The sequence below is a fragment of the Aythya ferina genome (genome assembly GCF_964211825.1).
Source record: "Aythya ferina genome assembly, chromosome: 1".
Taxonomy (NCBI): domain Eukaryota; kingdom Metazoa; phylum Chordata; class Aves; order Anseriformes; family Anatidae; genus Aythya; species Aythya ferina.
In genome coordinates this window covers 170,329,958-170,356,915 of record NC_140296.1, presented here as the reverse complement: position 1 = coordinate 170,356,915, position 26,958 = coordinate 170,329,958, and the positions used below count along the sequence as shown (strand labels likewise).

General features: G+C 40.3%; 1 protein-coding gene across 14 annotated transcripts in view; it reads right to left on the bottom strand.

Annotated features, from left to right (window-relative positions):
• The window catches only part of GRIP1 (glutamate receptor interacting protein 1), a 316,765-nt gene that overhangs the window by 96,990 nt on the left and 192,817 nt on the right, over nucleotides 1-26,958 (bottom strand). For 13 of the 14 annotated variants that reach the window (XM_084492326.1, XM_084492327.1, XM_084492322.1 and 10 more), the window contains exon 2: nucleotides 5,343-5,423. The exons of the other annotated variant lie outside the window; for it this stretch is intronic. In XM_084492326.1, coding sequence (XP_084348452.1) covers nucleotides 5,343-5,423 — 81 coding nt within the window. The remainder of the gene's footprint in view (nucleotides 1-5,342; nucleotides 5,424-26,958) is intronic. 14 annotated transcript variants of the gene reach the window in all.

Here is a 26,958-nt window from a genome sequence, read left to right as displayed (position 1 = left end):
GTTTCATTTCAGACTTGAAAGTCTCGACAATTTTCCTTCAGAGCAGAGTGACCTATTTGAACAACTGACCTCTTAATACATCTGTGCAACTGCGTACAAAACATGCAAATGACATTTTAATAATTATAAGTAATATCTAATAATATAATTGTATAATTGATATTAATAATAATTACTGGTTAGAGAGAAACATAGGCTTCCATGGTGTAGAAAATGACAAGGGAATAATTTCTAACACCTAGTTTGGACTTTCCTGCTCTTCTCCGTAACTCTGTAGCATCACCGTAATATCTGTTCAGCAGATGAGATGTCGCTGTGGGGCAGAAGGTGCCTGGGGTGAGCTTTGGGAAGGTGCAGCACTCCTGGGGGGTCTCAGGACATGAAACAACAGTGGGTCACAGACAATATAATGGGTTGAAGGACCAAGGGTCCAAGGGTTGAAGGATCTTTGGCTGTGTGTGCTCAGCAGTGCAGAAGGCAGGCAGCAGTGCTGTTCTTCTTCCCCAGAAGAAAAGGCAAGTTTTTCTGTTTGATGAATATTCCCACTACGCCTCCTACTTATTTGGCGCTGGGTCTTTGAACAGGAATTTACTTAAGAGGGAGGCAGCTCCAGCACTGCAAACCTCCCAGCTAGGCTAAATCTCCAGATTCACAGATAGCTCAAATAGCTGTACCAGCACGCGATTTGCATTACAGTTGTTTTGAGCCCCTGAACACTTTAAGCCATAATACTTTACATTTCTAGAAGTCTCCCATAGCACAGATGTATGAATCAGTAGATGCGAGAAGCTGATGTTTTATTTTTAATTTAACGTCAAATAGATTGGGTACAAATAAGCTTTTCCCTTAAAAATACTGTTTCAACCCAACCAAAGCTATTTGCAGAATTTAACTGAAACTTCTCATGATTTCAGCCAACAGAAATAAAACAAAGAGAAGCGGAAACATTTCAGCTCATTAAAATTTGTGAGGGTTTTGACTATGTTTTTTTTCTTTAATAATAGAAATTTCTTAGACTCAATAAAAAGCACTTACAAAATTGAACTAAAAACAAAATTAAAATCTTGTTTAAGATTTTATGAAAAAATTTAATCAGCTTCAGATGTATTGCCTTTTTCTTGAAGAAGAAATTATTTTTATGCTTGTGTCATTTCTTTTTCCTCTACCCCTCCCCAGTTTTCAGCGAGTGAATTGGAAAGAGACAAATATATAAACAAATGAAGTGAACAACTTATACAGCATTAGCGTCGACAGATTTCTCCATGTTGTTTAAACAGATAAGAAGGTATTGGACTTTAGGCTGGAAAGCGTGGGAACAGCTATTCAGGCCTGTCCATGTTTGGCAGTGAGAACAGGCTTATCTTTAGGCATTTGTTACAGTCTGGATTTCAAAATGCCTCTTTCACAGTGTCATTAGCTCTCGACATTTTATCACTACCGTTGGAATATTTGATGTCCTTTGTAAAGCTCCCCCAGGAATAAGAGACCACGGGAAACACATCTTTGATTCAAGTGCTATTGACCCAAACCCTCCTCCGTGCCAAGCACCGCTTTGGACCCTCAGCATGCCAAGCAGGAGGGATAGTCCAGGAACCCATGGCCACCTAAACCTAGGGATGGGCTAACGTGAGTATTAGGTACTTTATTTTTAAATGGCAGACATTTCTAACTGCAACTGTGATTTCGAGGAAAGGGCCTTACCTGTGAATTCTGAAACATGCTGTTTTCATTTATGTGCCTACGTACTAGCCTGACAGGGATCGCTTTCTGGATGAGGCACAGTATATAGCCCTACAGCTTCTGTAGCCTACTACATGGACACAGTACCAATAACATTTCATTATATGCTGGTGAGGGTCTAAATTTGAAGATTCAGAGAAGAAAATATGTTTCTTACTTCGTAGGCTGCTTGTCATGTTGATGTTACCTCAAGCCTCGCTTCTATAATTAGGAAATTCTGACTGTAAGGCTAAATGTTTCGAACAATCAAATATGTATATGAGATATATATATATAAAACTACAACACCTACACATCTGCAAAATTTAGTCCAGGTTTCCAACTGCAATTATATTAATGCATATAATTTGAATTAACTATAATTTCACCAGTTCTGTAAATCCCCTTGAAAGGATCTGTTGCTTGTTGATTTTGTGCCATGTGAAGACATGATAAATATGACATGTACCCTCATCACATGAATAATGTATTCTGCATCTTAAGCAAGCCAGTTCTGCTCCAGAGAGATGCTTAATCTATTCCCTGCTTCTGGGGATGAAAGGAATTAAACTCAGTGCACTTATTTCACAGTATGTGCTCATTTGACTTTAATTATAAAATGATTATTTCAACATTTTTTTACCCCTGTAAAATAAACCAAGCCTGAGAACCATGTAACCTCTATAGAATTACATTTCTTCTTTGTGCAGTTGGTCTTTGCTCATCGATACTGCACTTACAGTACAGTTACACATGGAAGGATAAAAACAACATCTTGGGGCTTACAGTCGGTATGGTAGTTTCAGATCCCACAGCAATAAAAGCTCCTTTGCTGGCACCTGGCCAAAGGAAGCAGTGCTGGAATCCTCTTAAGTGAATATAAAGGTCACAAGGAGGAACCTTTACCAGGCGCAGGGAGATGACTCGATCTCATGCTACTCTGGAAGATGTTGATCATGCATCCTGGAAATATGTATTTATTAGCATTTATTAATGGACTGTTTGAACCTGCACAAAGCTCAGAATAGGATCATCTTCCTTTCTAAAAACAAACAAAAAAACAAACTAATAAAAGTTCTCTTGGCTGTAATGGCCAGACCAGAGCTTTCCTTGGGAACAGGACATCTGCCTCAGGAGTGACAGAGCATCAAGTGGCTTGGACAGCTACACTGTCAAAGGCAATGCCATGCTTCAAGCTTGAAAAAAAAAAGAAAAAAAAAAAAAGCTTTTTGGGAAGGTAATGTTCTATCAGGCATACCATCTGAGGGGAATAGCAATGAATGCTTTCCATGCGGTGTAGAGTGTATGCTGATCACTGACGGTAACACCAGCTGACATCTTTCCACCCAAGTCCTGAAGAATGTTACCAGGTTCAATGTATCGCATCTTCCATTTCAGAAACTATTCAGAGCTGACCTACATACTGTCAACATCCAGATCCTGCCCCCAAGCAAAACCAAAAATGGCTGTGCTACTGTCTCAAACTAGTTAGTGTTGCTAATACTAGGACTTCCTGCTGCTGCCAAAATGCTTGGGTGGGATGTGTCTGCGTTTCTAGTAAGGCAATCCACAATGCATCTGCACATCTGTGCACAAAGATGCCATTTACAAGGTGCTAGCTTATCTATAATACATAAGGCCAAAATTTCTAAGTGTCCAAAGTGATATAAAAGTTTAGGAGTTATTTTCAGAAACCCCAGTAAACTCTCAAACGTTGACTTTATCAGACTGCTTAGTCTGATAAATGTATTCATGTATCTAAACCCACAATATCCACTGTGCTAGAATGGCAATTTGTCAGGGCATGAAAAAGTTTAAGTTATTTCTTTTACTGTTTTTACTATTGCCCCAGCTAAATCTCATTTATACTTTAGGGGTCCTAAGATCCAGAGATGCAACAAGGCATGAAGACAGATGTCTTCACAGTATCGAAAGCTGAAGAACATACATAAGCCTAGATAATTTTTTTTCAGAACACCTGAAATTTAAGAGTATATCTCACCAGACACTTGTCAGTATTGTCTCTCTGAAGTAACTCTGACTCGTGCACAGCACACAGAGAAGATTTATTTGTAATACACCACAAAACTTCCAGAGTATGCAGCTTTAAAAACATATAAATGAATAAATAAATAAATAAATAGTCACAATGACTACTCAGCATTTGACATTTCTATTTTTATCAAATGATCTAAAGAAAAATTACACCAGTACAACTTTCATCAAACCTTCTCCTTAAAGAATATGACTGAAAATCATTAGGTGTTCTCATAATGTTATATGAAATCATGATATTTAGTCTGTATTCAGACCATAGCATAAGTATCTCTCAAATACAGTAACCACTTCATAAGTATCAGCTAGTAAGTTCAAGGTGAAAAAAAATTGAAAGATTAAAAAAAAAAAAAGACAGTAAGTTAAATATTAGAGACGCATGAGCTAAAGCATTACGTGTAGAGCTCCCCATATAGACATCTTAATTCACTCTGAAGAACAATGAATCTAGATTTTTACTGACTTGACAGAAAAAATGTTTGGTGCTTGTGTAATCAGAGTTCCTTATAAAATGCCTAATAGACACCGTAGTTGAGTAATTTTGCAACAGTTATGATTGTACCATGAGAATAAAAATCACTTTAAATCGCTAGGATATTTTAAGCAGACAAAAGTAAATCACCCAACTCTCCTTTTCCTGCTCCCTCTCTCTCACATGCACACGCACCTGAACATAAAACATCCACAAGATGTGTACTTTGGACCTTCAGAAACATGTCAGTTATTATGATGAAATCTGAGCCTGGCAATGGTGTAAGTCTGAGCTCCATCCCTTGTATCCATAAGCTCTCAGAAGGATGTGTGACTTTGCTTAATAACAAGGCCATGGAGCACACAGAACATTAACATTATTCGTTAGAAGGTGGGTGACACGACCTTACAGTTTCTGATTTCTGTTGCATTACATCTTCCCTTCCAGTCAGAGGTTACTGCTGTTGAGCTGAGAATGGCAGCATCAGTTATTCCACCTGTGCACAATCTTTGTCAGTGTTCATTTGTTTTCATTAGTAGATCCCTAAAATTATACATGAGGTGAATACCTCTTTAGATTGCTGTGTATAATACTTGCTTTTCACAGGCATATTTTGCAGATTCATTTGAAGTAATTATATGACACGCAGGTTTGAAGGCCCATTGATCTGGTGAGTCCAGCTTTGTGTGACAGGATGACAGACTACTCAAGGATGGTGTATGCATGGCAGAAAACCATGTGAAGATGAGAACTCTGACACACTGCTCAGTGTTGGAAATATGAGCCAATCTCCCTACACTGTCAAAACTAGATATAAAAGAATGGATTTCACAGGGCCTGAAGACGTGAGCCTCTGATGAGAAGGTTTTTGTGATCAATGCCTGAAATCTGCTTCAAAAGGCAGATGCAGAGATGTTCCTGATACTAAAAGCCCCAGGAAGCCTAACCACGGAAACTCCTTATGTGGGACCTTCCTTACAAATTATTTAGTGGTAACTAGAAGTCATTTGCTTTTTATAACTAGTTTAATTTTGATTAGTATTACATTGCTGTTCACAAACGAGTCACATGTTATAAAAAGCAAAGCAAGTCTTACCTGGAATACTCTGTCTCCTCACAGACAATGCTCCATCAGGTGGCTTTGCCTGGTTTGCAGACTTTGTGTAAGGACTTTCATCTAAACAGAAACAAGCAACAGTTTCAGTTACTGATAAATATAGCGTTAAAAACAGTATAATTTTAAAATCTAATTACTGTGTGAACTAGCAATGCAGAGTACAAGAGCTGCTGTAAGCTGGATGAGGATGGAAATTTCTGAATTCTGACTCAATGACAAAGGCTCTGAATAACAGAGCTGAGAAGTATGGAGTAAAACTCAGATCAGAGATAATGCTCAGTTGATGACAGGCTGAATATACAAAGGCCTTTTTGGTTTTCAGATAACCACAGAAACTTTCCTTTTCCTGGTGTTAAGAAGCTTCATGTGTCAAAGACTCCAGTAGCAGAGAGAACGTCCCTGTTCAGGAGAGAAACACCTCCAGAACCTTGTGAATATTCTGGCTGTAAAGATGCTCCTTTTCCTTTTCCTCTGCCAGAGGATGCTTCCTTCTCTGTCGTAACAAATGATTGGAGAAAACATCAGAGAGATGTTGCCAAATAGGCCAAGCACATTTATACCAAAGAATGGCACTGTGACAGCCTGTCTAAATCGGAGGCTTTGTGGAGCACCTACTGATCAACCTGAAGGCAGCTGCTGGTGGGACAAGAAGAAAGTCATCAATTAAAGGCAGCATTAGGGAGAAGTGAAGCTCTTCTACATCGCTCCTAAGAATAGGATGACTGGTAGGGAAAAAAATCAACTACATTGTAGCTTTAAAAATGACAAGCTGTAAGATCGAGAAAAAAATGGGGATTGAAGAGAAGAAATAAGAGTGTGTATTTTATTACTTCAATCAAAGGAAAGGAATCACAAGAAATTAAGCTTCTGTCTTGGTTGTCCTTTAATCAAGTGTTCAAACACTTTAAAACATTATCAAATCCTTCTACTTACATCTTTTTCCATCAGGTTATGAAAGACCAACCAGTTTCTAGCATGTGCATGAATACATGCTTGAAAGATATCAATGACTAAAGGAATCAAAGACTAGAGTACCTAGTGCATCAAAGACTAGAGTACCTAGTGCATCAAAGACTACAGACCCAGTACAGCATCCTGAGATCCAGTGGAACCACATTTTCTGGAGAGTCAGGTTTTCTTTTCAGCTAACGCTCTGGACATGATAAGCCTTCTTTGCTGATAACACTATTTATGTCTTGTAAAGTCTCAAACTCCTTTAGAAACTCACATCAAAGACACCAATCCATTTCTATTCAAGTGAGATAAGGGTTTGGTAAGCAAAATTTATTTTAAAGCCAGGTCTCAGAAGGAAGTGACTGGAAGAGCTGTTTGGCATTAAAAAATGATTTCTACAATGATCTCGTCTTCTGTTAGGTGGATGTAGAAACAAAAAAAGCTGAATATATCTAATGTTTTTTAAGGGCAAAAGATTGTTGCATGGCTATGCACATTGCCAAAAGTGCGGCAAGTAAAGAAGAAGATATATTGGTAAAATATCTCTCTACAGCCAGATATCATTGCTTTTTCTACCGTAAAATTAACTCTCATTGCTTTAGAACTGCATTGTTACAAGGAGGAAGGTAACAGGCTTGACTATACTGCATGCTGGTACAAACTTGAAGAAAATAAAGCTGTCAGCTATATAATAAACAGGAGCATGAAGAAATATTAACATAGACCCAGCTACACAAGTTAAGAAAAAGGGAGATGTATAAGCCTTTATTTCTCCATTTGAGGTAAGTGGAAAAGCTAATATTATTGCATATGCAGAATATACATACCCTCATTAAAGAAAAAAAAGTGAACAAGAGCTTCTAAGAGGATTAAATTTTTTCCTTCTTAGAAGAGACATAGTTGAAGTAGAACTCAGGCTAAGGCTCTCCAGAAAACTTTGCTAACTTACATCAATTCCAAAAAAATATAGGGATCATCGATAACGTGGCTTGGATGTCACATGTATTACTCCTTATTCGCAGGTGCTGTATGTGACAGCAGATATTGTGAGACATGCATTTTTCTGTTAAGAAGTGGGCAGGAAACATAACACAGTTTCTTAGGAACCGATGGATGGTGATGACTTCTGGGCCCTATTTGCACGTGTGCTCTACCTGTGAAAAATACATCAACTTCAAGGAATAAAACAGCTCTCTCCTAGACAGACTCCTTACATATGCATTATTTCCATCAGACTGGAGAGATGGCAAAAAGGAGAGAAGAATTTCCACAGCTAGGCCTTTTTCATTGAATCTTTGTCAAGAGCAAATGAATAAATCAGGTACAATATTTTGCTGGAACAGGATTTTCCCAATACTGCACTACAGTGGGAGCGCATGCGGTTATCCTGAATTCAGAAAGAAGGACAAGCCTGCAAATCTTTCTGGTTAATGGCACCGGTGAGGGAAGGTCAGTGTACATTCAAATTACTTGCAAGGGACCCTGAGCAAAAAATCTCATATTTTTACATACCAACTGACAGATACAGCAGGAAACGGAGACTGCTGTGTAAGCTAGCATTTTAGTCCATGTATATTAGCACTGAAGTCTTGTCAGGTATTTATGCAGTGCATGTACTGTTAGGTACTGTGGGGATGTAATTATGTTACGTTTCTTAAACTGTCTACAGACTTTGACAGAAAACAAAGGAGCCCCAATGGCTGTTTCACAAACTTTTGAACCCCTATTAAGGCAAAATATGTCCAGTTATCATGGGGGTATAACAACGAGCCACTGCCTCACTGATGGACTGGGAAGCTTCACATTGCTGGAAGTTCCCAGGCCAGAAAAGAATCGTCTTTTAATGCCCATTTAAAAGCAAAATTGCAGCCCAGGATAACCAAAAATTGGTGTAAAGAACTCCCAGAAACAAAGGAAAACAAATATAACCACCTAGAGAAAGAATACAGACAGCATCCTTATTTGAGATAGAAGACTAATACGAAGAGCAGATAGATGCAGAAGTAGACATCGTCCCAAAGACTAAGAGTAAACTAAAGAGACAAAAGAGCCCTGGTAGCCCTGAAATGTCAGACCCCATCATGCTGTCAAAAAGGGGAGAAATCTTTTTGTCTGCATTAGCAAAGTTGTACGTATGGTCATAAGAATTGATAAATCAAATTCTACTTTACGCCCCCACCTGCCAGAGGGGACCTTTCTTGGCAGGGAGGATCTTAAAACATGCAAAAATGTTCTCCTGATGATATCTCCTGATATCAGTGCTTAGAGGGATTTGTCCGAGTGCTTTGTGTTTCCAGCTTCCCCCTCTCCAGCACAGACTCCCTGCAGACAAAACCCAACCCAGAGAGCCACCACCCTGAAAAACCAAAGGGGTAAAAGGATACGAAGCATGTTCCCAGCGGGTGACAGTAACTCCAAATTAGGTAAAGATGCGATATATTTAAGAAGCCACACACACAAAGCAGAGAGAGAAACAGGCTGGATTCGGAGGCATAAATCTCACGCCAAAAGCCCTGACTGAAGCAGGCCAGCAGAGAGCTGCATGCTGGAGGGGCCTCTGAATGTGCCAGCTTTGCCCCTTTCCTCAGGAGCACACCGTGGGTGTCCATGCTTATGACACTGGAAGTAGTGTAGCTCTGTGGATACAGTCCCGGAACTGCATTCATTACATCCTTTTTTATTCACTGCCTCCCTCCCGTCCCCCTCCCACCCACCCCCCCCAATTTTCTCTGGTGAAAAATAACCAGCCCTGGATACACAATTTCTAGCAAGTCGATGTATAATGTAAAGGTGACTGCTATGCCAGATTTCTTCATTCAGTTACTACAGGAAACAAACCGTCTTACACTGTTAGTGCACCCTCTTTGCTTTTTCCTGCCTATTTTTAACCAGCTGGCATCTCCACTCTGTAACTGAATGATTCATTCTTTGTGTTAAGGACCACACTGTGAGCCATTTATAGCGTTCTGCATTGCCCCTGCTGTACAGGGGAGCCTCCGTCCAAGACTAAGGGCTCTTTACACTCTAACAAACCAACAGTAATGTAATCCTATAAAGATTATATATATGTGCATTGTCCAGTGTGTAAGTGCTTGGGACTGTGCTAGCAAAATGACCATATGTAATCTTTAGATGTTTGCTATATTCAATTTAATATCCTTTGAATGATACCAACTGGGGGCACATAAAAGGGAACAGAAGGAAAGTCTGAAGATATTTCCTCAACAGTCCAGTCCAGGCATTCGGTATATTGGGAGGTTTATGGCCACTGAACCACTTGTGTGTCCCTCAAGACAGCTGTGAAAGCTATTGACACAAGAATGTTGTTTACAGATGGAGTAAAGGCTACAAGCACTCCCTTCATGCCAATCTTCACACCTGGTTAGAGGATCTTTCCTGCTGCTGAGGCATGGCCAGGTGATAACTACTGAACCCAACAAATATCACAGAATTATTAAGGTTCGAAATGACCTCAAAGATCAGCTAGTCCAACCATCCCCCTACCAACAATGTCACCAACCAAACATGTCATAACCCTGTGCTGCATCATTCTCGTTCTTCAACGACTTTCTTACCAATGTCTAGTTACAGGATAAGCCATTCTTTAGCCAAGGGAGGAACGAACTTAAACCTTTTTAGAGTGATTCCTAAGCAAACCAGAATCCAATCCTGAGGTGTTGCTCATATGTTCCTCACTGTGCCTCTCCTAAGCAATTAATGTGAGTTCTAAGACTCCACAAAAAAGTACATCCTTCAGCTAGCTCAGTGTATAGGAGACGTAGGACTGTCTGCACGTGTTGTCGCTTACACTCTTTGTGGTAGCACACATCACAGACTAGCAGAGAATCATGTTCCAACACAGAAGATGACAACGTACCAAATTTTCAAGATGACAATTATGGTGGAGAGAATGTCACTGAGAAGATCAGTTTATTTATCAAAAATTAAAAGCACAAGTGTCCCATGTATTGCTTCAGGCATTCCTAGATCTGCAATATCCTGTTCACTCCTGAATCTTATAATGAAGAATATTTTTCAGTAAAAGCAAGAGATTTTTATGAATCCTGCTAGCACAGCACAAAATACCATAGGCTCTTATACTTCATTTATCTGAAACTTAACCTAAATTTCATCTTTACATGGCATAAGCTTACCGTTATCTAAAAGCATAATTTCTGGCACAGTATCATACCTGTGACAGCTGGTAAACACTGAGCTACAGCATTCTTGGTTATCTCCACAGTTTGCAGATGGAGGCTTTCATAGATAGAAAGTAAATACATATCTCCTGATGTCTGTGGTTCAGAAGCTCAAAAGTGTAGAGGCATGCCCTGAATCTCAGTATAACTTTATAACAATTCTTACAGCAACGTACTCTCTTCTAAGCTCAAACTTTAGAGCAGAGACTCAAGTCTCAGTCCATGTTCATAGACGAGCACCCAGACTCACAGACACACAATCATTCCATCTCTCTCTCTCTCATCAGTACTTTAAATATGTCATACAAAGTAAAATAGTTTAAAGCTATCTCCTCTAAAATCAATTTGAAGCTCTGCACTGGATCAAGCAGAAGAGACAAACTGAACTTGAGATCCCTTGTGTGGTTCTGTGAGTTACCAACCAATAAAAAAGTATAAAAGGCAAAGTCATCAGGAGCACTCTAAAAACACCTCTGATCTCTCAAACTCATCTCCTCAATTCCAGTTCTTTGTTCCTGGTAAAAATGCCTGAACATATTTTCTCTGCACTAATAAATCTGAAAAATGCAATTTTCAGGTCAATCCACAGTAATGGAAAGAGGAGGAAAACAAAACAAAACAAAACAAAACAAACAAACAAAAAAAAAACAGAAGAGAAGTTGGAGCTTAGTTATGAAGTTCTAGACTGCCCTGTCTCTTCCTGCTGGGACAACTTCTTTTAAAGACAGCAGACAAATCTTTTTCTCTGAACTTAGAAATGAAATAATTCTGAACAAGAAGTAACTGAATATTTATGTAATACTCCAATCAATGTAACCAGTAACAGACATAATCAGAAGATATATACAAGCACAAACTCTTCAAAAAAAAACCAAAAAACTGGCTTTATCTGATAACTGAATCACATGAAAAATAATAATATTCTTTATTGTTGCTGTTGTTATAACTCAAGCTTATAAAGGTCACTAACAATCTAAAACTCTGAAAAGTTTTACAATAAATTGAATTATAAGTTTGTTCTGAGTTGAACAGACTTGAACAGATAAAACAAATGCAATTTGCTGCACAGGAATGAATAGTGGGAATTTTACTTTGGCTGTTGATGGAAGATTTGGCACAAATGTTTTTAGCTTGGTGAAACTTCATCCTTAGTAACTGTCATTGACAACAGCAAAAAAAAATAATCTCAGGAAATGTCTTCTTCCTTGGAAAAGAGGATGTTTTAAAAGATTTGCTTTTAAACAATGCAAAAGTCTAGAGAAAAATTAACATTCTGGAACATTCACGCTTACCGCGATGCCACCACAGCTACATCAGAGTGTAATGGACTATAAACAGTTGAAAAAAGAGACAAAATTGGCTAAGTTCATTCAGCAGATGTATAATGTACAGATTTTGAACGTATATGCTTCACGAAACAACAATATGTCAACAATTTGCTTTGCCCACGTGCTAACCCATTCAGACTTGTTACAGGAGCTCCAACCATGAAAGAAAGCATTAATTTACCCTACTGGTGCAAAAGAATAACATTTTTTTCAAGTTCCTTTCACAGGAAGCCATGGCTTCGATCACTTACAATGAATCTGGATTCTTTAAATGGCAATGCTGCTTTTCAAAGTAATGCTTAGAAATACCCCCAAATTCTTAAGAGCTGTATGTAAAACAGTTATTAGTGAACTAGGCTCCAAGTAGGACAAATATGAATGTACTTAATCTTAATCCTTTCTTATCAAATTCCATGCTCAGTGCACTCCAGCAGTCTTTATTAAGAGAGCATAGGGTTTCAAATGCTTCCATAAGTAACATTTGTTGGTGTGTGTGACACGAACGAATTATGAGAAGGAAGAGTTATTATTGCTGCTCTGGTAATTTCCTTTCCTACATTTAGCAGAGTACCCCTTGGTTTTCCTACAAACTTAATTTTAACAGTTATAACATCCAATGAATAACTGCGTTGTCTCTCTAAAGTGAAAATTTATTCAATTTTATTATACTTTATGTAAATTTAATTCTCTGTTTTCTGAATTATGCAGTTACTTATTACAGTAGCAGCTCAGCTTTAATCTACAAGCAAGGGAAGTAGGGTTCTGTAATTATGCATAACTGCGAATCTATTTCCTATTGATAGTTACAATACCTCAGCAAGCTTGGCTGTTTCAAACTGATCTGAATGTCCTCCAAGTTTGCTTGTCCAAAGTTAATTTCCTAAGACTGTGCTCAGGTACCCGAGTCTAAATGCTTGGTTTCCTAGCTGGTGAAGTGTGAAGCTCTCCTTCCAAAACCGTTTTGCTCAGGAAAATTCAGAACTTTCTAAGAACATCCAAAACATTCAGTGTCTGCTGAACACTGAAAATATGTCTCAAGAGATATTAGCATATGGTGAGATTCACTTCAGTGGATTATCAAATAAAGAAGTAATCCAATTTATATAATACCCTAACCACAAACTACTTCAAATCTGATAAATATGTCTTTTTGTTTATACAGCATCAAGTATTTGTTAAGGGATTAAACTTGAATGCCATAAAACAGAATCATTACTGAATCGTTACATGATTTTAGGATTCAGTGCAAGTTTCACTCTGTTGTCTTGGGCTTTTGTTTATTGTTACTGGAAATAATATAGGGATAATACATAAGTGAAGTATGGCTTAACCAGAGCAGCTAGAAACTGAAAAAAGCTGGGAAATTGAAAAAGCTCAAAGAAACTAAGGGTGTTAACTCTCTTACCTCCATGAGACAGGATTTTTCTGTATTTATAACTTCTGTAGACAATCTTATTCTAAATGATGGTACTGTAAGCCTTAAAGGAAAGTCATCTTTAAATTTGAAAGGAAATTTCTATGTGACACAGATCTCACCAACAGGAAGCACTTCCAGATATTCAAAATACACTTTTTGCTTTGAACATCTCATGGCTTGGGAAGAGTGGCATCCTGGTCTTATAAAGGTGTGTGTCTCTGCATGTGTGTTCGGGAACATCACATCACTCTTGCGTACTACCACACGCTGGCATTGGGTTAGGGGACCACACAACAACTTGTAAAAAAAAACAAACAAACAAACCTGAAAACAATTTTCTTTATGACATTCTAATAATTAAGATATTCAGTTGTCTTGTTTAACAATGCTAAATCAGTATCCCTCAAAGAAAAGCAGCATTAAATTTGACAGGGAAGCACAAATGCTGAGAATATGATGAAAATTCCTACAGGGCAAGGGAACTGAGTAAAGGAGCAAGACCTGACCAAGGCAGTAACTGAGGGCCAGAAAATCAGGCTGCATTAATGCTACACCTCATGGAAAAACGCTTCTATGAATAGATATTTTTAAAACATAATAGTGACTTTAACGTTACCTTTACAATCCTTTGTTCAGATATTCCTCCCACAAGGGCTTTTGCTGGGCCGGTGTTATAAATTGCTCAGTCCCAAAATAGGATTATAATCAAAGTATGAACATATATCACACTGGCAAGACAACAATATATATATATATATGTATATATATTTCCTCTTCCCACCAGTATATATATGGATTATGATCTTCTAGCAGTACTTATGGGGAAGACACCTACCACCTTCTACCTGTGCAAACCACAAGGTAAAGCAGGTGAGGAATACCTGTGCAAGCTGCTGGCATTACAGTTGTCAGAGGTGCTGGGAAAAGAGGATGTCAAAATAGGAACTTCTACACTGGGGATGCAGAAGCTAGTTGTGTGAGTTTTTGGAGAAAGGCAATGACAGAAGTAGGAGCTGAGACAGCAAATACTGCCACTCAAGTGGCATTAAAAGTAAGTAAAAAAACATCGCACTTCCTAGAAAACAGGAGTATAGTTTGCTTCAGAAACAACAGGAATATGCAAAGTCACAACACTATGTTCAAAGACAAAAGCTAGAAATGGTAATTTTACCGTGACGCTATTTATGCAGCTTGCATTGCAGTGCTGTGCTAACATCATTTGCAGTAACTTATATCATTTGTTTTTCAACCTCCTTGTGCCTGTAAGTGTCTCTAGTGATGAGATCTCCACTGCTTTCCTTTGCAGATTGCTCCACAGGATGTATCAGCTCTCGCAGACGGAAAATATTTCCCTCCATCCATCTACAATTTTCTTCCTTTGTTTTAACTGTCATTCTATTATGCCCAATTATATTCTTCTCTTTGGAAAGCCTTATAAAAACCTCTCTCATAAACTATTTATACTTCCAGAAATCACACAGATTAGTGCTTTAGGATCCTACCAGTTCTACTGGGCATGACTTACCACAAAGACTGACTGGTCTTGTCACCAAAGCACAGTGCACATTCTGACTTTGTATGGAAATATCCATTCAGTGAAGAGTAAAATTATTTTGTTAAACCAAAAAGTTGTACAATGGTAACTCTGGTGTGGACAGCATTAGGAGTGAAGAATACTTTCGTGTGTTAGTAATATGCTGTGTAAATTTATGGCATTACAGTTACCCTTTTTAATCCCACCAGCAAGGTTTATTTGATACATAAAATAATTCTAACACTGCCACGATGAGTTGTATAAACATTATACCACTACCAACATATTTATATTGGCATGTTAGCAGGATTGCCCCACATTATTTGTAGTCTATGTAGCACATCTTAGTCCAAACTGGCATAACTCAGGCTTGGTGAAAAACTGGCCTTCTAGAACGCACTTCATTTAGGAGTCAGGCTATAAACCTGTCACCTTCCTCATGCTTTTGGGAAATAATGTCCTGTTTTCAGCCCCTACCCTGGAAGAGGTTACTCTATATATCCACAAAGACCGAATGGTAATTTTGACTAAGTTCAGTTATCAGCAAAACTTGGCTGGTTTTGGAAACTGTGACAAGTTTGAACACAGCATAGAAGAGGAGTCTTTTGAAATAGAGTGCAGTGCACTTTTAGGAGTGGGAACAAAGCAGGGTAACAAAAGGGATGTCAACTTGACAAAACAATATGCATGCACATTTGTTTTGCTTAAAGCCCGCATTAAGCCCAGGCCGCCTTCTGCTCTCTATCCATGCACCCAGTTCCCGAAGACAAGCCTTTTAACCTGTCAAATACTATTTATTTGTCAGTGCCTCCCAAGTCCTATTAAATCGCAAAGCTTATTTGGGGCAAGCAGCTGATTGTCTGCAGTATTCTTAAAATCTTGGAAAATGGTAATAATTAGAACTGCTTGCCCACATCTCTGCCTGCATGCAACAAAGCCCATGCCTGAGTCAGCTTTTTGTAATCCTATGGAAAATACAGCTATAAAGAAACATACAGATGGATGTGCAATATTCATCAAAAATTATGCTCCTGTAACCTTCAAGAAGATAGGAAAGTCATTTTAAATATTCCCATGCACCAATCCTCCAAGCTTTTTAACCAAGACCATTTCTCCTTTAGGAATTCACAGCTGCACATTCACTATGGCTTTGGCTTTGAAGCTCCTAGGAATGAAGACAGCATTAACCAATGGCCGATCATGAGCGCAGAGAAAAAAGACACGGATTTCACTTTTTCATTCTTAATCTGTTTGTTCAAACACCTAGGTAATGCTGAGATAATTATTAAATCTTTGCTGAGATAATGCTGTGATAATTATTAAATCTTTTTCTGTGCTACCGGTGTATGGCCAACGGTATATCCATCCTAATACTGTGTGGGTGTGCAGGTGTGTGCACACGCTTAATTTTAATGATGGGCTGATTCAATTTGTAACATAATTTCAAAACAGAGAGAAGAAAGCAATTAAAAATAACAGGAAAGCTCATGCATTAAAATAGAGTAAAGAAACAAGATGCAGTATCAGATAATGGACTATACAGAAAGACAGCATCTAGGGCAGATGCTCAAACAAGCCTACAGGACCTGCCACCTCCTGAAGGTCAAACAAGCCATGGTTTTGGGAGAGCTACAAGGGGATGGACACCAGAGTCGAGATCATTCTATCAGGGACTGTCTATGCACTGTCCACATTTTTATGATGAAGAACCAAGGGAATACAAACTGATTTTAGCAGCCAGAAGAGAATATAGGCAATTACTAGGGTGCAGTGTATGAGACTTCTGACCCAGAAAAGTGCTGAATATATTAACATCTGCCAACACTATGCAGGCAATGAAATACATCTGCAGTACACTCCTGAAAAAAATAAAGTTAAATGAAATCGGCCACACTGCTATTTCACAAAATTGATCCATTATTCATTATCTAAAATCTCTAAAGGGAGAGCCTGGTGCAGAATACTGTACAAGCTCATGTAAACTGCCTTATTGGGAAGGCAGGGAGAAACACTCGAGACAAGAAATGGCAGAAAATGTCAAAACTACAATTCCTAAGAAGAGAGAGAAGTGTTTTCAACTACTTGCTGTAGCTTTGAGATCCAGAGGACAGTAATATTTTACTGATCGTGTCAGGAGGCATCCATATAGCCAGCATCACCACCCCTGTTGACCAGAATATTGGACTGCCAACACAGCTGTAATTTTATTGGCCAAATCAACAAGAAAACACAGGTGACAGGACCTACATCAATAAGCAGGGCAAGATGGCTGATAAATCACAGAAAAAGTTGGATCTTTAAGGTATTTATTTCCAAAAATTACTGGTGTTTTTAAAAAATGCCAGTGATCTAAGCTATGATCTCTGTACCGCATGAAACAAGCACTTTACTGCAGTGTGAGGGATTTGAACCCACTCATTAAGATCACCAGAACAGCAAAGCAAGCCACTGGGAACCCCAGGAATCGCTACTTAAGGCTAGTGATGGCTTGGCTTAACAGGAAACATCAGGGCAGGGTGCAGTGGATGGGAGAGAAGAAAGCAAAGGCTGCTGATGAGAATTAGCAGTGAATGTGCTGCGCAAGCACAGAAGAGAAGGAGGACCTCCTGGAGACCCAGAGAAGCCCTGGCACTGTTTGCCATCAATCCATCAATAAATTAATACAACCTGTTGTTTGGTCTAAAGTCTTGCTTTGTAGGGGGGAAGGGAGACTGCTTGCTGAAATGTAAAGGTCTAGGAAGGTTTATCTTACAAATAACCTGGGCTCCATCAGTCACTTCCAAAAATAACCATGCAAAAAACATACCAAAAGAAATCTTCCAGCAGAGAAAGCTGTTTTTCACTATCCATAATATAGGACCTGCCTAAATATTTTTTGTGAGGCTTATAAAACATCTCCCTAGCACTTCTCGCTTTCCGTGCTCCACAAAAATCCCATTAGCATTCCTATCTTCTTGCCTTAAGCTAATAAATAACAAGTTCATTGTCTACAATGTTTATGGGTTTTCAAAGTTGTCAGTCATCTGACATCTCCTTGTAAAGCATGAACCCCAGCAGACCTGTCCTTGCGGGAGCTGTAGGGCAGAGCTGAGCTGGTGGGATTGACCCTAGGCTGCTGGATCCCATAGTGGCTCAGAGTTTATCACAAAAACGTTGTTTTCTCATCAAACAGCTCCATGAAAGAAGAGCCTGCACCTCATACTCCTGCAGGCTCAGCCCAGGAGGGAGGGAGGGCTGGAAACAGGGCCTGAGGTTTGCGTGCTCCAGAACAGCATTAATCATGCCTGCTGCTCGTGTCCACACTTCTCCCCTCCACAGGGACACTGTATTTTCACAGCGTATGCAGAATAAGAGAAAAAAAGGAGATGAGGTCTGACAGAAAACATGGCAGGCAGTAAATGCCTGCAGTGCAGTCTGTCAGTTAAGGAAGAGGGTGAGAAGAAGCAAACAAAACTGGATCAGGCTGTAGAGGGAACGGAAAAGAAGAAAGAGTATGGAGGGGTGTGTGGGAAGAGACAACCCCACTCTCAGCTCATTCTCAATCCCCTCAAGCTTCTATAAGAAGCCCTATTTCCTCTCCTAATTACATTGGGCCATACCCTATAGCAATATTCAGGGACATACAATGTCCTGAGTTGGAAAGGGCCCACAAGGATAGAGTCCAGCTTCTGGCCCCACACAGGACCACCCAAAAATCAGAAGCTGTAGACGAAGAAGCTGTAGACCAATTCAAGATGAAGATTTTAACCAATGCTTTTCAGTTTCTGCTCCTAATGGCAAAAAATCCAAATTCGAAAACACTGGAGGAGTTGACTGGACAAGAGACATCAAGACACAGGTATCCCAGCAGGAATTAATGCTTTGCCCCATTCCCTACCCCATTGGTTTCCATCTGCGCAGGAGTAAGGCAGCAGGGAGAGCTGGCTGTCACCAGCCCAAAGAAACAGAAAGGGAACTGAAAACAAGGTATGGACTTCGGGAAACAAGACTTTTAATACTTTGTCAAACATGGCAGGAATTTTTGGCTCAGGTATTTTCTTTAGCATTCTCCTTAGCAGATGAGCACAGATAACAATAGCAGCGGTGCAGCTAGCATTATGCAGGTGGAATAAAAATATAAAAGTGTCAATGACAACCTGAAGACAAAAGGAAGTGAACATAAAGCCTCAGCACATAAATTATTGCTTTAGCTACCACTATTCTGCACAGTTTTTCATTTCTAATGTGATTTTTTTTCCCAGGGATTAGATTAGCCTTAGGATTGTTCCCATCACCTCCATTACAAAAGTTGGTAGAGATTTGCATGTAAAAAGTTAATTAAAAGTTGAATAAAATGACTTCAGAGATCAAACAGTGTCTATTCCCCAAGTTCATGCCAAGATCCATATACATACAATGTTTCATGCAAACAATATAAGTTATTTCATGTTCTTCTTTCCAATAAAAATGGTGCTGAAGAATAAAATGTTCCCATTATGCTTTAGCAATAGATTTATTCAAAGCAAATCAGAAGTTAAAACAAGTTAAGCACAAAGGGATTATTCTATCCATTGACAGTGCAAGGATAGTATCTCAGTTCAGCCAGATGGGCTACTATACCAATTGCAAAAGCAACACTTTCTGTTAAGCCTCTGCTCTAAAAACTATGTCAATTTAAGGGATCATTGGTGCCTATTAAATCCCAACATAAAGCAGTGGGAGCTTAAAGTTAGTAGGATTCTTTACATTTAAACAAGGATTGGGTGCTTTCCTGATGGGGGCAGATTTCCTGGAGTGATATTCAGGATTATGTCTATTTGGTGGTTTTGTTTGTTTGTTTTTGTTGTTGTTTTTGCTAAATGCATTGTGAAAAATCAAGACAGACTCACCACAAATACATTTTTCTGCAGAGTTATGTCATATCATGATTTCCCAGTGTAACCAAAAAAAAAGCATTTTGATATAAACGTACAATCTAGTTTGAAATTCCCAGACGTGTGGGCTACCATCCCTTCCTTGGAAGGTTTTATTTGATGTGTTCTCATGCACACTTTAAAACAGGTGCATTAAAGGACAAAGTCCTCAATGGGAAGAGGCTGCAATCCCCACACAGAGACACAGACAGATAACCCCATGGTGGTGGCTTCCCACTTAGAACAATTTTACTTACTTAGTTTCTGGTTTTTGCCCAAATTTACTCTAACATTTAGACTTCCTAACTATTTATGGGTTCTTGGCAGTTCATTGCCTGCAACACAAAATTTTAGCTTTTTCTAGTATACTATGAAAAACAATTGGAAAGCTGATAAATGGTGGAGTAGGTCACATTTGTAACAGTACAGATATTGATGTGACTGACTCCTTTCCCAAAATCTCAGCTAAGTGAACAGATAAAAGCCATCAAGGGTTATAATTACAGCCACACTTGACAAATTTAGTCAATCATCATTTCTTTTTATTGCTATTTTAGTTTGCCAAAAAAAAACACCCCACCCTGGTAGTCTCCTAGCTTCCCTAGTCCTTTTAATATCCCTAGTCCATCGTAATTTTTTCTTCCTCTACCAATTCAAATCAGTACACCGAAAATCCTCAGGACATCCCACTGAGTGAAATGCTTTATACCTGACAAAGATCAAGGACAGAGAAAGAAATTTTAATTTAGCTGATGGGTTCAGCAGTCAGCTTTTTGGCAGATGTGATACATTACCCATTTCTGCACTCCTATTTCTACCACCTCCAGTCTGCTAAACAATTAATTTAAGCCAATCGTCCAAACCCATGAAGTACACATGGAGTAAGGCACAGCAGTCGACTCATCTACAAGACAGTATGATTAGCACTCAGAATGCAACTCTGTGAACCTGTATCATTACTTTAATGACATTTTATGTGCTAATTTTAAATATAACAGCTGCTTTTATCAAGTTCTAGCTACAGGATTTTGCTAAATATCACCTTCAACATGACAGCCTAAATTCAGCAAGATTATACATGAACAGAAATATTCATATTAACTACATAGTAACAAGTAAGATCCGTGCTTTTTTTTTTTTTTTTTTTTTTTTTTCCCCCCTCCATTTTTATGTCTTTATCAACTGGCTAATATCAAGAAAGGAACTGTGGCATCAGTAGTAACATAAAAGCAAAATAAACATGAAACCAATCCATTTAAACAATTAAACTGCCTGTAGAGCAATCCTCACAGTTCAAGTCCCCATTTTTCCATAGGAAAGGACTACACGGTTAATTCCAGTTATGAGACAATGCACTTAAAATCGAAGCAATAAAGTCCCAGGGTGGAATGCCTCATTGCTCTAGTTGGCCTCAGAAATGCTCCCAAAAGAGCACATCATCTGACCTGTTACTAAGGTTTTACAAAACAATTACTCTCTTCCTTTCTTTCTTCAATATCGTGCAGGGAAAAATAGTTTGATTTTGGTAAGAGATAGTTTTTTAATTGGAGTTTATCAACAATTTATCAAGGAATTTTATCATGAACTTATCAAAGCTGCTCTGGATAAACTAATACTTCAGTGGATATGTGCGTGAAGTGCAGTAGCCCACAATCACTTCCAGCTCTGGCAGAAGTTCAGTCACCCCAGGTTCAATTCACTGCGACCTGATGGCCGGCTCCGCTTGTCATTGAGCATTTCCCTGCTGTCAGATAAGGTGGCTGAGGATAGTCAGTGACAAGGAGAAACGATCCCGCAGCAATTACAGGTGTCCTCCCAGAAGGGCTCTGAACAGGACAGAGATCTTGAGCTGTGTTGAAAGAGAAGACCCCATGCAGAAGGAAGCGTGGCTTCACAGTGACCCATGACACAGCCGGACTGCTGCATTTTATGCCATTTGGAGGTTTTGCTTATTAATTTTTAATGCGTGCAGACACACAAGCCCAAGCAAGAGATCAAGTTTATGGCTTACTGGGACTAGAAATGTAACTGCCATCCAGAAGCACTGTGTTTCCCCCTGTGACAGGTGACATTACCCTCCCCAGTGGGCACATTTTCTATTAAGCTATCTGAAGCGCTCACTAAAAAGGGCAGAAATTCTCAAGGCTGCAGGGACAAACTGACACTCTGAAAGTAGGCGATATCTGTTGCTGAGAATGTTTTTAGGAAAAAATGGTATTTTAAAATTTCCCTTCGACAGCTACCAGAGATAACTATATCTCTGACGTCCCTCCGGTCTCTTCAAATACACTCCTCATTAGCCTGCCTTCATCTCTGACATCTAGTTATCACCTCTCCCCAGGAATGAGAGCATGAAGCAGGAAAGAAGACTGCCCCAATTCCCTGGGCTGGCTTTTAAAGGCAGCTCCCCGGTTAATCACACTAACTGCTATTCACACTAGACCAACAGAGTCATAAAATCAAAATTTTAGTAACTTGCTGCAAGGCAGCTTTCAAAAAAAAAAAAATGGTATTCATAGATCCGCATTATTAGATCTTTTTTTAACTAGACCAAATATGTCTATTGTACTTCTCCTCTCCTTTTCATCTACAACAACCTTGTCAGCAAGCAGCAACCATGAGTCTAGCCTCACTGCAGATGCAGTGAGTGGGTGTGTACGACAGCATGTAAGTGAATTTATAAAGTTGGCAGATAGCAGCGCTCACCTTTGACAGCAAAACTATGCACCACCAAACTCTCCACTATCTGTCGACAGGAGAGGCTATGAACACTGTGCTGCCCATCAGTCTCCTCTCAAGGAGGACCTGAGCCACACTGTCCTTCTGAACAACCGGCATTAAGATTTTGGGAGGCAGCAAGAAGAGGAGGAATGATTTCGCTGTCTTCAGATGAGAAGTGTTCACTCCTCACGTCATCCAAGGCAAAGCTCTCTCCTTGTTCTGCGGTACCACGCAGAAGAGAAACTGCTGGAAGATGACCTGTGGCATTGGAGACAATCTGCTCGTTTCTCCACCGGCATTTAAAAAAGCTATTAAGTTGAAAGCTTCCACTTGCTTTGACTGTGGGGCACAACTAAATGTTTCCACGGTTAATTGAAACAGCAGTCTGAGGTTTACTTGGAATTATAATGATTAAAAACAAAACAAACAAACAAAAAACAACCACCAAACACAGAAAGCCTACAACTATCCTCATAGTTGTATCCTCTTCCTGCTTTTTTCTGCTTCCTTTTCTCTTTTCTCCTTCATAGCAGGTTCAGCAGTTTAAGCCCCAACTCTCTTCCCCCAGGCTCTGCAGCTAAGGATTCAGCCTTTTCAGAAAGGTTTCAGAAAGGACACTGTATAGACATCAGCTACCTTCTCTGTCCCCTCCACAAAGAGCTTGGGGACACCTGACGTTTCCCCCCATCAGGGAGGCTCTAGACCTGCTCTAGAGCCTGACAGACGGGTTGTTAGCGGACATGTCCCTGAAGTCTTTCAGTTGGTCCTTCCTTATGGTCCTTCCTTATGGTTGTCCCTTCACCTTTTCTGGTACCAGTGTGCCTATTCGGGTGACCTCCAGCTCTTCTAACCGAGGCTTTTGCCTTTGCAGAGGCCTGTGCCATCACTCCCTTTATCTCCAGGCCTCTCTGCCCAAGACCAGGAAGGTTCAACAGCACACCTCCATCAGTCAGATGATATGGATTTTCCTTGAGTTGAAAACTATGACAGAAACACTTGACTTGCTGATATTGAGATGACACTCTGTCAGACTTAGGACTTTTTTTTTTTTTTTTTTGTGGGAAAGTCCCCTTCTGGAACATAGAGGAACCACTCAAAGGCCACCATAGGGCAGCAGAATTTGTAGTGATTGGAGGATTTTAGTAACAACTCCCTGCAGCTGGGAACTGGCAGCCACTCCCAAGCAATGCAGACCTCCAGGTGGCACAGCCCCCCTCTCACCCAGCACCCTTGCCCCTTCCCCTCCTTGCCCCAACCACCCCACAGAAGCGCCAGTTGTGACACCATTGCCAGTCCCGGCCCTCATGGGCATTGGGCTCCGTGCCAGGCCCAGGTCACCATGCCTCTGTCGTGACGAGATATATCACCTCTCATCCCTGCCCAGCACTTCCATCCCCTGCTGGACAAATGTCTGGCAGAGATGGGCGCCTGGATGGCAGCCAGCTGGCGTGGGCCCAACGTGGATAAACTGGAAATGTCGGCCAGCACAGGGAAGCACTGGGGAGAGTATCCGAATGCAACATCTGTTCCCTATTGCACATCCTCCTAGATTGCCACTGATCTTGAAACGTTATTAGGCTTCCCTTCGGTCCAAGATTACCCCAGTGAACAGCTGTGTCAGCAGCCTCAAAGGCAGAAGGGTTCAGTTGTGCAGGACTGTTGCCCATCTTATCAAGGAAAAAGGCTGATAACTCAGCAGAAGAAGAGATAACCCTGCAGGAAATAGGTCAGTCAGGATGATAAAAGGATGATAGAACTAGTAAAAATAAAAAATAAAATTTTTAAAAAGGGGAAAAAAAGGAAGAATGGCTAGAGAGAACAAGAAAACAAGTGGATATTTATCTCGCACAAAAGGCACATTTGGGAAACAAATTGAAATTCCTGAAGATGGGAAAAGAAGTTGTGTCTGCATCAGAAGTAGAAACCCGTGTGGAAGACAGTAGATGATGTAATGATTCATGTACTGGGAAAAATTAAGCTGATAATAAAAAAAATATTGGGGTGAGAAAAAAAAACAAAACAAAACAAAACATGATTACATAATTAAAATGAGTAGTGAGGACTTTTGTTGGAAAGAGCAATTTGGTCAAAGGAAACATGAGTGACAGTGGGTTAAAAAATGACACCATCAGGAAATGCTGTTACTAGTTTATGACCTACTGATAGTTCCCTGATATGGAAGAAAGTGGAAGTAGATGGTGATGCACAGAAACCATAAACTATCGAACTATCAGCTGTAGAGAACTACTAAAAGAAGCAAACGGACTCAGGAAAAAGCCTGTGATTAGCAGAATCAAACACAAACCAAAACAAAACCTCTGTGAGGTATGAATTGGGATTGTCATATTTATCACCAAGTCTAATGGAAAAAAAAAATAACAAACACACAGCATTTCTGCTCTATAATTGAGAAAATGCTGAATGACATAGAGTATGTCATGATGATGATAACAGCATGCTTCTAATCCAACAATAACTTAGAATTATGTTAAACAACGTTAGCAAGTTTCCCAGTTCCATATCAGCAGGTCTGGATGACTTCAGTTCAACAGCTAGCCAAAAAGCTTTCTGGATCATTAATATTGACTTTCAGTAACATTTTTGTAAGAATGTCAGTTTTCCATTACTAAACATTTTTTAAAATCAAGATCAATATTTATCTGCAGGCTGCTCAAGTTTAAATAGGATTAATTCTTTCATTTAGGGAAATGGGAGGCTTGTACTACACAAGTCATGCTACAGGATCACAGCAGATGACTTTTCTTTTCTTTTTTTTTTTTTTTTTCCTTTTTTAAGCCTTTGACTTATTTGAAGGCAACCATAGTGAACAGTGATGAACAGCAACATTAACTGGAGTCATGTTGCCAGTTCCATGGAGCCACAAGGGAAACAACCCATGAAAAGAAATTAAAAGATGCACAAAGGTGCCCATTGCTGCTCAGCTGCAGAGCTGTGAAAGCCGCTGACGCACATGGTGCAGTGCAGGAACTGCTGGTGGCCCCACAACAGACACTACAGCTGAGGATGTTCTCTGAACAGCAGCTCGGTATCACTGCCATTGCAGCTGTCCTCAGTGAGGCTGGAGACTGTCCCTGGGGTGGCCGGCTGTCCTGAGCCCTGCCCCAAGGAGCAGGAGAGGTGCTGGTGTCCCCTCCCCAGCCCCAGGGCAATGAGGCACCGGGCTGGCACTACAAAGAGGAACTGCTTGTACTTTTGGGATGGAGAGGAGATGGGTCAAGCCTCTTATGAGGTACCAGAGTGGATGAGCTGTGTGTAAAAGATGAGATTTGGCCAGAGAGGTGTTGGAGTTATCACAGCAGATGTACCAAATGTCTGCACAAAAGGGACGCGTATCTCAGTGTTGGAAAGCATGGACTGCTTGGTTTGCCAGGAATGAGCAAAACCACTACTAGTAGTAGGGGTGCACGGAGTACCGCACAGTGAGACTCTCCAAAAATCCTCCCAAACCCCAATAAAATTCTGAACTGATTAAAAGAGAAAATCCATCCTAAAGATACTCACTTTTACAGATAGGACCTTTACGGTCACAAGAAGTCATTCCTGCACTTTGAGGGAAGGCAGATATGTGATGAATAAATGGGTGCTGTACTTTGCTACACGCCACACTTGCATCGATGTAAGCAGATGCAGGGCTGTGCCAGCTGGCTGCAGCACACAAACAGTTGTGTGGGTAATTCTCATGCAATACATGGGAATCGGTAACAAATGAGCTGCCAGTGTCTTTCCCCATGACTCTGCAAATAAGGGAATGAGCCACGACAACAGCCAGAGATAGAGCCTGAAGGGGAGAGGACAGCTGGAAGAAGCTGGCTTCACCTCTGCAGACAAGGGGAGCAGCACCTGGGAGCACGAGCACCCCAGGAGAGGGAGCATGGGGGTAGCTGAGGGCACACACAGATAGGGGAGCTCGCTTTCCTTGCCATCTGGGAAACAGTGCCGTCCACCCACCTCAGCCTGGCCTGAGCAGGGAGCAGGTGGATGCCTCATCCTGCAGCCTTCAGGGAAAAAGCAGGGCATGGCAGAAGCTCCACGTTCTCCAGTGCTGGGAAATGACCAACTCTTTGTGCTAGCAGGGTGGCACAAACAGCAGTGGGTGCAGGAGCACGTTCATCTCCTGCAACTAAATAGAACAGCTGCTGTTACAACTGTTTCAAGGCACAGCTTCTCCAGAGGCCACAGCACAACAATTCAGTGTTCCCTCCTGAGTTTCTCAGCCTCTGGTTTCTAACACAATCACATTGCGTGGCGGTGTCCAGCTGCAGGCACGCACAGCAAAGATGCACAGGAGAGGCACGTACAAAGCCTGCACGTTAACGCTTGACACACAACTATTTCTGTTTCGGGGAATTTATTTCTGTAGGTGTAGAAGTTTGCTGGTACTCATCAGAATATCATGCAATATTTACTACGCTTCTGCTTTTCGTAACTGCAAAAAATAAACAATCCATGTCACCTCCCCAGTATGTGCTACCTACTCGTCGTGCCTTGAAGTCGAAAATGAAAATCCAGAGTTTGAAACATGGGCACTG